The sequence below is a fragment of the Canis aureus genome, chromosome 4 (genome assembly GCF_053574225.1).
Source record: "Canis aureus isolate CA01 chromosome 4, VMU_Caureus_v.1.0, whole genome shotgun sequence".
NCBI lineage: Eukaryota > Metazoa > Chordata > Mammalia > Carnivora > Canidae > Canis > Canis aureus.
This window is the reverse complement of record NC_135614.1, coordinates 41,960,877-41,973,395: the sequence shown is the minus strand read 5'-3', so window position 1 is coordinate 41,973,395 and position 12,519 is coordinate 41,960,877. Positions and strand designations below refer to the sequence as shown.

Below are 12,519 nucleotides of genomic sequence, written 5' to 3'. Positions count from 1 at the left end.
CACCACAGGGTAGGCATTGCCAGGCTCTGCCCACCCATCCTCACCCACAGACGGCTCTTACCCAGCCTGATGTCTCCCTCCAGGGTCATCAGCACGTTGCCAGCTTTCAGATCTCGGTGGATTATCTTCTTGCCATGCAGAAAGTGGAGGGCTTCCAGCATCTGGCGGCAAACCACCTGAATCTGGGGCTCAGTGAGGCCTCTGTCTAGCTCTGGAAACAGAGGGGAAGTGAACCGTCAGTTCAGCACAAGGTCTCTGCAGGCAGGTTGAATGCCGGGCTCAGCCAGCTGCCAGAGATACAAGAGCCCCCGATGTCAGTGACCACTCACCACGTACAAGTTCACTTCTAAGCCCTTCGTGTTACCTATTTTGTCCTCGTAGTAACACTACAGAGTAGGCACAATTATCTTAGTTGACAGATGAAGCAGCCAGGGCTCCGAGAGAGGTCAATACACTTGCTCAAGGTCACACAGGTAGCAATTCACAGATCTGAGATTCAAGCCAGCCAGCCCGCTTCAGAGAGCAAGTTCATAAAGAAAACCCTTCTAAGAGGCAAAGATCCACCCTGCAAGCAGGCAATGAGTGACACTTACTCCATGTCAAACTCCACGCTTGGTGCAGGGACACAGAGAGGGGCATGGAAACGATGAGCCATGCCTGGACAGAGGGGGACTGGGATGGGGGCTGGGGCCGGGCAGGATGGGCAGTAATCCCTTCTGTGTGGGAATTAGAAGCCTGCCCAGAAGCGAGCACATTCAAGCTGTGTCTTGTAGGAAGAACAGGTGTTTGAGAGGCGAAAAGGTGGGGCCAGGGCATTCCAGGTCAAGGAAGCAGCAGAAGCAGAGGTCTGGAGGCTGACTTGGGCTGGTGTTGAAGAAATGTGTACTGGCCGGTGGTGGTGCTGGAGATGTGAAGGTGCCGGAAGGTGAAGGGCTCGTGGGAAGGCTGACACCTGGGGCCTCTCGTGTGCTGGCTGGGAGACACACACGCACTGCTACCACCAGTGTTTGCTTAGAGATGGCGGGGCCCTTCTCTGAGCAGGTGTAGAATACAAAGAGGAGTATCCCACACAGGGAGGGCACAGCATGTGCAAAGGACCCTTTTTGATGGAAGGGGAAGGATGAGGGGAAAATGAATCAAGGCCAGAGGTTGGAAGAGCCTGATTGTGCAGGACCCTACAGGCTAGCTGTGAAGGTCACACTTTATCTGAAAGGCAATGGGCAGTCCAGGACAGGCTCTCAGCAGGCAGAGACAATCTGATTTTTGCATTTAGGGGCACCTGGGTGGCTCAGTGGTTGAGCATGTCTACCTTCGGCTCAGGCCATGATCCTGGGATCCTGGGATCGAGTCCCACATCAGGCTCCCCACGGGGAGCCAGCTTCTCCCTCTGCCTATGTCTTTGCCTCTCTCTGTGTGTCTCTCATGAGTAACTATATAAATTTTTTAAAATAATAATAGTAAAATAAAATAAATAAAAAGTTCTCCCCAGTGGGATAAGTGAAGAGCTTGCAGGGAGCAAGAGCAGGCAGGGATCTCAGTGAGGGGCCGTTGTGGTGGTCTAGCCAAGGCTTCCAAGAGGAAGCATCTCCGACTCAGCGGCTTAGGGAGGTGGGAACGACAATGTGGGGCTGAGTGGGTGCAGAGGGAGGGAGGGCATGAGAAGATTCAAGGCCAACATCATATGCTCACTGACCCACCGGCCATCGTATTATTTAGTTCTTGGTGCCACCAAGCCACCTACGCTGAAGTGAGCCCCCCACTGCCCTGCCTGCTGGGTCCTCATGCCGCAGGCTCTGGGGCTGGCCAGCCAGGGCACTGCTGCCAGGCCTCCCTCAGACCAGGGCAGCACTCTCCCATCTGTCTCCCTTCGCCATGCCTGGCCAGAAACCCTCAAAGGGTTTCTGTGACCTCCTGTGACCTGAGGCTCCCTGAGACCTCATCCCTAACCCCCAAGTCCCCCCCAGACCACAGACAGGCTCAGAGCTGGGGGAGGGGGACATAGGACCACCCAGACTGGGCCCGAACTGAGGCACTGCCCCTCATTAGCTATGAGGTTTCTCAAAGGTGCTCCTTCGGTCTATGCCTTCATCTCCTAATCCATAAAATGGGATGATGAGAAGTGACGTAGGCAGGACTCCAGCCATAAAGTATGCTGACTCCTCAGCACGAAGGAGAGCCAATGAAAGGTCATTATTGTTATGCTGGCCCTGAAATTATGCTGGATTATCTGCAGTAATTTTTTTGAATGGCCAACTGGGCCTTGCTCGTGTCTGATTTCTCTACATAAATGAAACCAAAATAAGCCAAGCTGTGATGATGACGACAATGAAGGTCTCACGGTCACCATTTTCTGAGCCTTTACCAATGTACCGGGCATGGAGTTAGGGACTTGGATGCATTCTTTCATTTAATCTTCACAATAACGCAATAAGGCAAACAGACCTTTTTAAGTCCTAGAATTTGTCAACAGTAAGATTCATTTTTGTTTAGATTACAATTCTATGAATTTAGACAAACGTATATAGTCACATAACTGCCACCATGATTCAGATAGAGAATGTTTCCTTCACTGCCCCAAATCTGTGTGTGATCAACATTTCACCCCCATCACCAGCCCCTAAGCTGTCATTCCTTTGATTTCTGGCCCCATCATCTAGCCTTTTCTAGAATGTCATATAATTGGAATCGTACAGTATGATAAATTCTTAAGATTAATTTTTGATTACACAGCAATACATGAATATTTTCCTCATATTAAAAAAATCTGCAACATCGCAGATGACTCCTTCGCCTGTTTGAAACTGCAGCCAGCTCCACCCCACCCCTTCTCCTCCGCAGGAGGGCTGAGAGCCAACCGGCAAGGCAAGGCCAACCCGGATCAGAGCAAACACCGGGTGTTAGTTAACTAACTAGAGGGGCCATACAGTGAAGTGCCCTGCATATTCCCCTCATCTCGCAAAGGGGCCAGCCCAGCGCCCCACCACACAGAGGAACCTAGGGCAGCCCTCAGAGGTCTCTTGGACCCCAAGCCCAGCCTCGTCACTCTACATGACTCCATAGGGCGATGGGGAGACACTAAGGGCAGAAAGTCCCTCTATGCAGGGCAGGCATCTATGGGAAAGTGCACCCCTCAGCACACAGCTGCACCCACGGCCGGGTCTCACCTTGTCAGGTCTCCACATCCCACCTTCTCTTCTCCCACCTGGATTTCCAGAATGCTGACGGCAATTTTCCTTTAACTGCTGTCACCAACAGGGAGAAAACCAGGTGGGGTTGGAGCAGTGAGACAAGGAGCCAGAAAGTGAGTCTGCCTGCAGGCTGAGCCACAGCCCAGGCTCCTGCCCCAGGTATGAATGAGGTCAAGGACCTGGTATGTGTAAATGCCTCTTCCATCTCTGACATTCTACCCCAGACCTCATTGATCCAAGCTGCACACCTGGAGAGGCAGACGCTGGTAGGTGGCTCCCATTCTCCCCTTCTTTTTTAGTATCTAAACATACAGCCACCCAGGTAGAAGACCGCATTTCCCAGTCTCTCTTCCAGCTCTGTGGTATTACAATCACGCCAATGAGGTGTAAATGAAAGTGTCATGTGGGGATTCTCTAACAGCTCCTTTAAAAAATGGAATTGGGGGCACCTGACTGGTTCAGCAGTTGAGCACCTGCCTTCAGCTCACAGTGTGATCCAGGGGCCCTGGGATCGAGTCCTGCATCGGGTTCCCCGCAGGGAGCCTGCTTCTCCCTGTCTATGTCTCGGTCTCTCTCTGTCTCTCATAAATAAAAATATAAAACCTTTTAAAAATAATAATAAAATAATAAAAATAAAAAGTGGAAATGGGGTGTGGATTTTTGGAGTGATCCTACCCTCTCTTCTTCTATCCTGCTGTTTGGAATACAAATATTGCTGGAGCTCCTATAGCCACCTTGTCACCATGAACAGAAATCCAGCATGAGAATGAGACCAACACAGAGGAAAGTGGGGCCAAGAGCTGAAAGAAGGAAACCAAGTTCTTATGAAAACTTAAAACAAAACAAAACAAAATTCCTAGACCAAGCTGTGCCTGAAGCCGGTCACCCTTGAACTTTTTAGTTATTTGTGCAAAAAATTCCCCCTCCTACATCTCCCACCTTTTTCTCCTCTAAACCAATTTAAACAGTCTTTGCCTTAAAAGCTAGAGAGTCTCAACTCATACAAGACCACCATTATTATCTTGTTAAATTCTGCACAGAATAATGAAACTCTTCAAAGGCAGTCTCAGCTGAGAGGAAGAACACCCAAGGGCCATGTCATAAGTACTCATGTCTAGCTACTTACTGCCATTTCCCCATCTGAGAACTCTGGGAGTGGGAAGGGTCTCTGCAAGGAAGGCCAGCATTTCTATAGCTCTGGAAAGGGCTGCCATAAATTCAGGACATTCCTGAGTTAAACTCAGGGGGAAAATACCTTCCTCACAATAAAAGAGTGGCTGAGTGGTTCTACATTACCCCAAAAACCTCCCCTCTGCTGAGCCACCCCACAATCGTGGGCCTGCCTCTCCATGTTCTGGGGCCCTGGCCCCTCGGCCTCCCCTCAGTGCGTACCATGCCCACAAGACCCAGGCTCCCATCTCAGTCCTGCTGGGGACTCTGGGCCACCTCCTTAACCCTTCTAAGTGTCAGTCTGGCCAAAAATAAAACAGAAACACTCAGGTAAAATATGTGAAAGCACCCACCACCATCTCTGGCATACAGGGACTATTGACAAAATATTCACAGAAATGAATTTTTTTACTGTTCAAGCTTGTCTGGGGTATGAAAATCTGACAACACCCCCATTAAGCTCTTACAAAATGGGTGGGGATCCCCGCTTTTCAAAGAACTTCCCTCAGGGGAAGTCTTTCACCTCCTAAGGGTGCTGTCGGGTGGGGCAAAGGAAGCATCACCCTTCTCATGGCCAACAAAGCTTGAGGGGGCGAGTGACCAGCTCAAGGACACATGGCTTTTAGAACAGGAAGCGCTGGTTTTGCAATGAGAGCCCTACATTCTCTCCAAGAAACCAACCCCTGCTCCTGAAAGGGGACAGAATGAAGATACTCCAAGAGGCCATGTGAGTTGCTGGGGCAGGGGAGTGACCCAGTCCTAGACCAGGGTTCTAGAGCCCACCCGAGCACCACCACACTGGATCTAGGAAGACTCACCCAGCATGATGGCGTCCACAGCTCCTCCAGGACAGAACTCGATCATGATCTACAGAAAACAAAAGGCAAAGTAATAATGAGCAGGGAGGGGTGCACAGCCGGGACCTGGCCCTGGTCCAGCAGGATCTGCCAGCACCCAATGCCCTTGCTCCCAGGCCTCTCCTCCTCCCGTCCCAGGGCCTGTCCAGTCTGCATGACCCCAATCTGACCCCAAACCTCATAGGGTGCCCTAAAATCTAGAGGGTTTACCGGGTATTTTTCAGGGGGAAAAAAAGTTGCCATGGAAACCCACAGCTGCCACAAATCGCCTTTTCCACCAGGCCCTGCACCCTCCTCCTGCGCCCCAGCTGCCAGCTGCCCCACGTCCTCGGCTCCACAGCCAGGAGTCCCAGAGGACACCTCTGCCCACATACATGCCGGCCAAGCCCTCACAGAATCCCAGCACCCATCCCTTGCCTCTCTCCACCTTCTAGAGGCCAGGGCCCTTGCTGGCTTGGAACACCAGAACATCGGGGCTCGAAGACCAGCTCAGGTGTAGAAACCCATGCCCAGTGGGGTACCTGGGTGGCTCAGTGGTTGAGCATCTGCCTTCAGCTCAGGTGGTGATCCCAGGGTCCTGGGATCGAGTCCCGCATTGAGCTCCCCACAGGGAGTCTGCTTCTCCCTCTGCCTGTGTCTCTGCCTCTCTGTGTGTGTCTCTCATGAATAAATAAAGAAAATATTAAAAAAAAAAAAAAAAAAACAGGCCCAGAAGGGGGATGGGGCTGACCAAGGTCGCAGATTATTTGGTAACAGGTCATGTACTAGAAAGGTTTTCAACCTCCCCAGGTCATTCATTCACACATGCATTCATTCATTCATTCACCACACACCCACTAGGCAGTGGGCCCAGGATCACAATCAGACCCATACCCCCAGGGGGCTCCCAGCAGCGTGGGGGCCAGAGAAGGATGCAAAGAATGCAGAGCGCCCTTGGTGCCAACCAGAAATCCCTGGGCCAGAGCTGCTCTCCAGCCAGAGGAAGGAGGAGGGGCCTCCGTATTTCCATGGAGTCTCCAGCTTGTGGTGAACTTCCAGAGGCTTCCCGGCAATGTAAATATAAGGCAATGTAGCAATGGATGGCTGGACCCAGGTCCCAGACCCACTGTTCACTTGCTATGGCCTTGGGCAAGGCACTCCAATTGAGTGCATTTTCTCAGCTGGAAGATGGGGCTGCTGATGCCACTGCTCTAACATGGGCCACACCACTGGGCTATATTTAGGGGGACAGGCCACAGTGGGTCAAGCAGGGGTCCAGAGTACTAGCTAGCTACTGGGGATAGCAAGACAGTGCTGGCCCTCCTAACCTCCTAGGGCAGGAGACAGGCCTGCTCCATGTTGTAGAAGGCTCCATGCCAGCCAGGAGAGAGAACCACATAAGGAGATACCGCAGCTTGCACACCACCTCCTGCCAGGAAGGAAGGACATGGCCTCTGAGGCTCCTGGGGTCACTCCAGCCGTGCCTGGCTAGTACTCCTTCTCTAGGACTTCTAAAACTACAGTGACCCTGAATAAAAGCCATCACAGATGAATTAATGTCTGACAACCCATGACAGTGGGAAGAGGAACTTCTTTCTGCCAGTCATCCATCCAATCACCAGACTGTTCCCAGGGATCAGGGACCGGAGGGGACCTGGACACAGCCATTGACCTCTTGCAGTACAGCATCTCATTCTGCCTTTTAACAATTCTCAGCTCCACAGAAGGACAGAAAAATCCTACTAATTGCCCAGAAACGCCAGAAAAGCCCAGACATGAGAGGCAATGTATGAAGCAAAATGTGTCATTATGGAAAACCACTTGCTACCTGAGCAGCCTGTAAGGTGGGGGGGAATACACACCCAAACCCCAAGGGAATGACCTTGGCAAGGTCATCCAAGCCTTGCTGAGCAACAGGCACCCAGTTTGGGCTCAGTCAGTAAGAGCTGTAGCTAGGACTCCTTCCTTGAGCTCACAGATCTGGGATTCTTCTGTACTTGTGTTGTTTTTTGAGACTCTATGAAAGGTAACCTCTCTCCTCTCACCCAGAAAAATGCAAATAGGAACAAGTGTTTGCATGCAGTTCTACTGAAATCCTGTACACTCTGAAGTCCCCTCAGCAAACCCAGGTCAGGAGCCCGTGCTCTGCCTCTCCACCCCTTAATACCTGTGTGGCCTTTCTGTAAAACAGAAGAATACTATGGGCCATCCAGAGTTACTGTAAGGACTACATGAGGTGGTGTTTACAAAACAACTGTCCAAACTCTGCCCACGCAGTGAACGCAGCACAGGCTCAGGCGATTCCCTCTTCTCTCACAGCCTGCAGTCGCAAAGGACAAGATGGACCTGAATTCAAGTCCTGATAGTGCCACTTAAATTGGCTGTGTGACCTTGAGTAAGTCACTTAATCTCCCCAAGCCTCAATTTCATCTGTAAAATGGCACTAATTGCTGTTACCTCCAACATCAAGGCACTTCCATGAGAGTCTCAACATGAAAGCACAATAGCAAAGCCACACCAATTAATAGCCCTTGCTGAATCTCTAGCAAACAGAACCACCAAGTATCACACTTAGACCATGTTATTCAGGCTTCCTATAAATCCATGCCTTCTAGAACCACACCCACTGTTATTACCACAGTGCAAGAAGTGACCAAATTCTGGCAGTTCCTGTGTCTGTCAGGGAACTGTCCCTTACACAATACCATGACACAAGGTCCCTATGACCATCCTCTCCAGAGTTCAGCACTAGGAAAGCTTGAACATTCTGCCAATCTAGTTCACTTCCTCTTCTGCAATTCTAGATCCCCATGACCCCATGCACTTTCCTTTTGCAATTTGTTAAAATTTACTGATTGACTGATTGATTGACTGATTGCTTTGGCTGCTGAGAAGCTCTGGGCTTAGCTTTGGTCTTATTCCCGGGAATAAACATACCAACTTTTGACTCTATGCCAAGATTAAACCCACACTATTTCACAACTTATATATGGACCCCAATAAAATGTTTTTAAAAGAGGACCATCTGGGACGCCTGGGTGGCTCAGCAGTTGAGCATCTACCTTTGGCTCAGGGTGTGATCCTGGGGTCCCAGGATTAAGTCCCATATCGGGCTCCCTGCATGGAGCCTACTTCTCCCTCTGCCTGTGTTTCTGCCTCTCTCTCTCTCTCTCTCTGTCTCCTGTGAATAAATAAAATCTTTTAAAAAAGAAAAATAAATAAAAGATAACCATCCTGCAGAAGTCTGAAGAAACACCACTCATTGGTATTCATCACAAATGTGTTAGAGTGATATTCCATTAACCTTTGTGTAAATACTGCCTGACAATACTCTCACATATAACAAAATATGGTTTGGGTTTTCTTCCCCCTTTAAGTGTTTTTTTTTCTCCTTTTGGTTTTAAAATTTTCACATCTTATTGTCTTGATGTGATACCAAAAAGAAAGGTCCCTTTCATGACAGTTATTCCTAGGTTCCTCTACATGGGTCTTAAGGTTCTTTCAGCTTGTCAGTGGCAGGGTTGCAGGAGACTTCCACAGAAATGTGTCGGGTAATTAACAAAATAATCTCAATTAATAAAATAACGATAAATAAAAATAAAATATGCATCCCAATACCTTAGGAAGTCACTAAATATTCATGCTAGGGAAACAGAATGGAAGCACATACATTAATACCCAGGGAAGGATTACAGGTAGTCTGTACTGGTATATATTTTCCACATTTTACTCAACATACAGGCATCATAAAAATATTAGAAATAAACTTTTTTTTTTTTAATGGGAAGAACTGTCTTAAAATAACCCCTGGTTATAGATGCATCTATTCAACTGAAGGGAGATGGGATATCTATGCCTGTCTACAATTAGAGCCCCAGCAGGCCTGTGCCCACTGTGTCTAGGAATGAAAAGAGGCTTCTTAGGGTCAAGGATTCCTGGGTGCAGAGCTGAAGGCCCCTAAGCCCTCACCAAGCCCCAAATGCAACAGCTACAAGTACCAAGGACCAACTCCCTGAACCCATCAGAGGTTCATCCTTCACGCTCCCTTGAGAGCAGCAAGCACTGTGGCTCAAGGTTTTCTCAGGACGTGGTGAAGTGCAGTTTGTGATCAGTTTATTGATTCATTGACAAGTACCAACTGACTACTACCAGGGGGCTTCACAGTGCTAGGCACAGCAGGACCATAAAAGTAGTATTCAATCAACAAATACTGAGTTCCTATTCTCTAACAAGCCTGGGGACTGGGGACCCAGGATGAACCAGACAGGTCCCTGCCCCAAGACCACAGGCAGAGGCCAATATAGGCACATCATGACTAAGTTATCAAAAAAGTTGTGGCCATCCACAGAGAAGGGCCTCCCAGAGAAGAGCTGGTTTTGAAGGGCAAATTTGTCAAATGAAGCAGCACAGCGACAGTGTAAGCAAAACATAGCAAGTGCAGAGGCAAAATAGCCTGGAAGAGAATGAAGGGGGGAATGGTGGAATGTTCCAAGGGGTTCATCAAAGGTTAACTGGAACTAGAACTCGAACATCTCAAAGTATGAACTTGACCCTGAGAGTTCTGTATGTCTGGAGAAAGGCACCAGAGTGTTTCAATAAAGGGTGTTACAGACAGGGTTTCTGCTTTAGAGGAACCCCGCCACCACCAACATCAGATATGGTATCTCTAGAGGGTGGGAAAGCAGAGGAACAGTGGATTTGGCACAAACAGCAAAAGGCCAAGGCATCATGGTTGTCTTCCCCCTGCCAACACAGCATTCTTTCCTTCCCCTTTGTGAAACAGCCATGGTAGCTGAGTGAGACTCACCTCATCCCCAGTGGGGAGAGGAGGCCTAACCCAACCAGGGAAATTCTCTGCCTCTTGCCCTGACGGCTGGCTCAGGGCTGGTCTAAGCACAGCCAAGCTGGTGAGCTCTGCTTGATGGTGTGAGATGCCATGATATCTCCCTCTAGAGACAATTAGGAAGCACGAAGCCCCGATGGTCACAGGCAGCCGTCTTGCAACCATGAGGGAAGCCAGCATGAAGACATAGCTGATACAAAGAGGAGGGCAGAGAGATCACAGTGTAACTGAGCCATGCTCGATATCTGTCTCAAATCTGACCTTCCTCTGGACTTTTCAAATAAAATATGCAAGCCAATTAATTTCTTCCATTGTTTAGGCTAATTTGAGATTTTCTACTTCTTGTTACCGAAAGCATCTGATCTCACATTTGGCAAGAGATGATGAAGATGAATTAGAACAATGAAAGGGGAGGACGAGGATGCCATCTCATTTGGCAAATAAGATTTTCCTAGTCATCTCTAAGTGCTACCAGCTAAAAACACTATGCTAGTGGTCTTCAAACTTTAGCATGCATCAGAATCACCTGGAGAACTTGTTAAAACAAAACCTCACTAAGCAGTGTCAGGTAGGGTCCAAGCATCTGCATTTCCAACAAATGCACCCAGGGGGTGCCGCTGCTGGTTCCCTGACTATACTTTGAGAACCACTGCTCTATAAGAATTTGCAAAAGGGCAAGAAGCTTGGACCTTGGGGCCACATCTCCCCTCCTCCTGGCAAAAACTAATTTAAGATGGTGGTAGAGAAATCTTGGGAGCAAACCGGCAGAATTATCCTTTTTATCCTCATTAACCTGAAGTTCCTCATCAATGTTCCTTATTCTTTGTGCTTCTAACCGAAGAGCTAAGGGCTTGGGTAGGATATAAGGTCATCCTGGTAAGCCTTTACCAAGGGATGGTTTGAGAAGCCCTGGGTATTTTCAGAGGCTTTAGGGATTTGCATAATTAAAGATGGTCAGATAGAAAAAAATGGGAGTTTACCTCAATGAGTATTTTCCCAAAAGAAGTATATATAAATAGTATGTACATATATGTACATATGTACATATATATAATACATATGTAATTATTTAAATATCCTCTCATCTTTTACAAAAAGGCTTTGTGGATACCTGAGTGCATGTCAAGGAGTATATGACAATTAGTTAAGATCGGGTGGGCAGAAATGACACCAAAATTACAAGCAACAAAAGAAAAAATAGACGCAACAGACTTCATCAACAATAAAAGCTTTTGTACATCAAAGTGCAGGACTGAAAAAGTGAAAAGACAACCCATAGAATGGGAAAAATACCTGAAAATCATATATTTTGATAAAAGACTAGTATCCAGAATATATAAAAAATTCTTACAACTCAACAATAAAAGGACAAATAACCCAACTTAAAAATGGACAAAGGATATGAATAAATGTCTCTCCAAAATAGAAACAAAGGGCCAATAAGGATATAAAAAGATGCTCCCCATCATTGGTCATTAGGGAAATGCTAATCAAAACTATGAGATACTGGGATCCCTGGGTGGCGCAGCAGTTTGGCGCCTGCCTTTGGCCCAGGGCGCGATCCTGGAGACCTGGGATCGAATCCCACATCGGGCTCCCGGTGCATGGAGCCTGCTTCTCCCTCTGCCTGTGTCTCTGCCTCTCTCTCTCTCTCTCTCTCTCTGTGACTATCATAAATAAATAAAAATTAAAAAAAAAAACTATGAGATACTACTTCACAGCTGCTAGGATGCCTAGAATTAAAAAGAAGGACAACAATAAGTGTTGGCAAGGATATGGACAAATTGGAAACCTTGTACAATGATGGGGGGAATGGTGCAGGTACTTTAGAAAACAGTGTGGCAGTTCCTTAAAATATTAAACACAGCATTACCACCAATCGATCCAGGAATTCCACTCCTAGATATACATCCAAGATAATGAAAAACATATGTTGATTAGGCAGATTGACTAAGAAAAAAAAAGAGAGGACTCAAATTACTAATATCAGAAATGGAGACATTACTACTGATGTTACAGAAATAAAAGATTATAGGAGAGTACTATGAACAACTGTACACTAACAAACTGGATAGCCTAGACAAATTCCTAAAAACTATGCAACCGGGATCCCTGGGTGGCGCAGAGGTTTAGCACCTGCCTTTGGCCCAGGGCGCGATCCTGGAGACCCGGGATCGAGTCCCACGTCGGGCTCCCGGTGCATGGAGCCTGCTTCTCCCTCTGCCTGTGTCTCTGCCTCTCTCTCTCTCTGTGTGACTATCATAAATTAATTAATTAATTAATTAAAAAAAAAACTATGCAACCTATCAAGACTCAATCTTGGGACTGATTGCCTGGGTGGGTCAGCAGTTGAGCATCTGCCTTTGGCTCAGCATGATCCTGGAATCCCGGGATCGAGTCCCACATCGGGCTCCCTGCATGGAGCCTGCTTCTCCCTCTGCCTATGTCTCTGCCTGCCTCTCTCTCCGTGTCTCTCATGAAT

At 48.0% G+C, this 12,519-nt stretch overlaps 1 protein-coding gene across 2 annotated transcripts in view; it reads right to left on the bottom strand.

Moving 5' to 3' along the window:
• STK10 (serine/threonine kinase 10) overlaps window positions 1-12,519 on the bottom strand; it is a 112,353-nt gene that overhangs the window by 53,823 nt on the left and 46,011 nt on the right. For both annotated transcript variants that reach the window (XM_077895538.1, XM_077895537.1), the window contains exons 3-4: window positions 5,177-5,225; window positions 62-211 (exon numbers count right to left, since the gene is read on the bottom strand). In XM_077895538.1, the coding sequence (XP_077751664.1) occupies window positions 62-211; window positions 5,177-5,225 (199 nt within the window). The remainder of the gene's footprint in view (window positions 1-61; window positions 212-5,176; window positions 5,226-12,519) is intronic.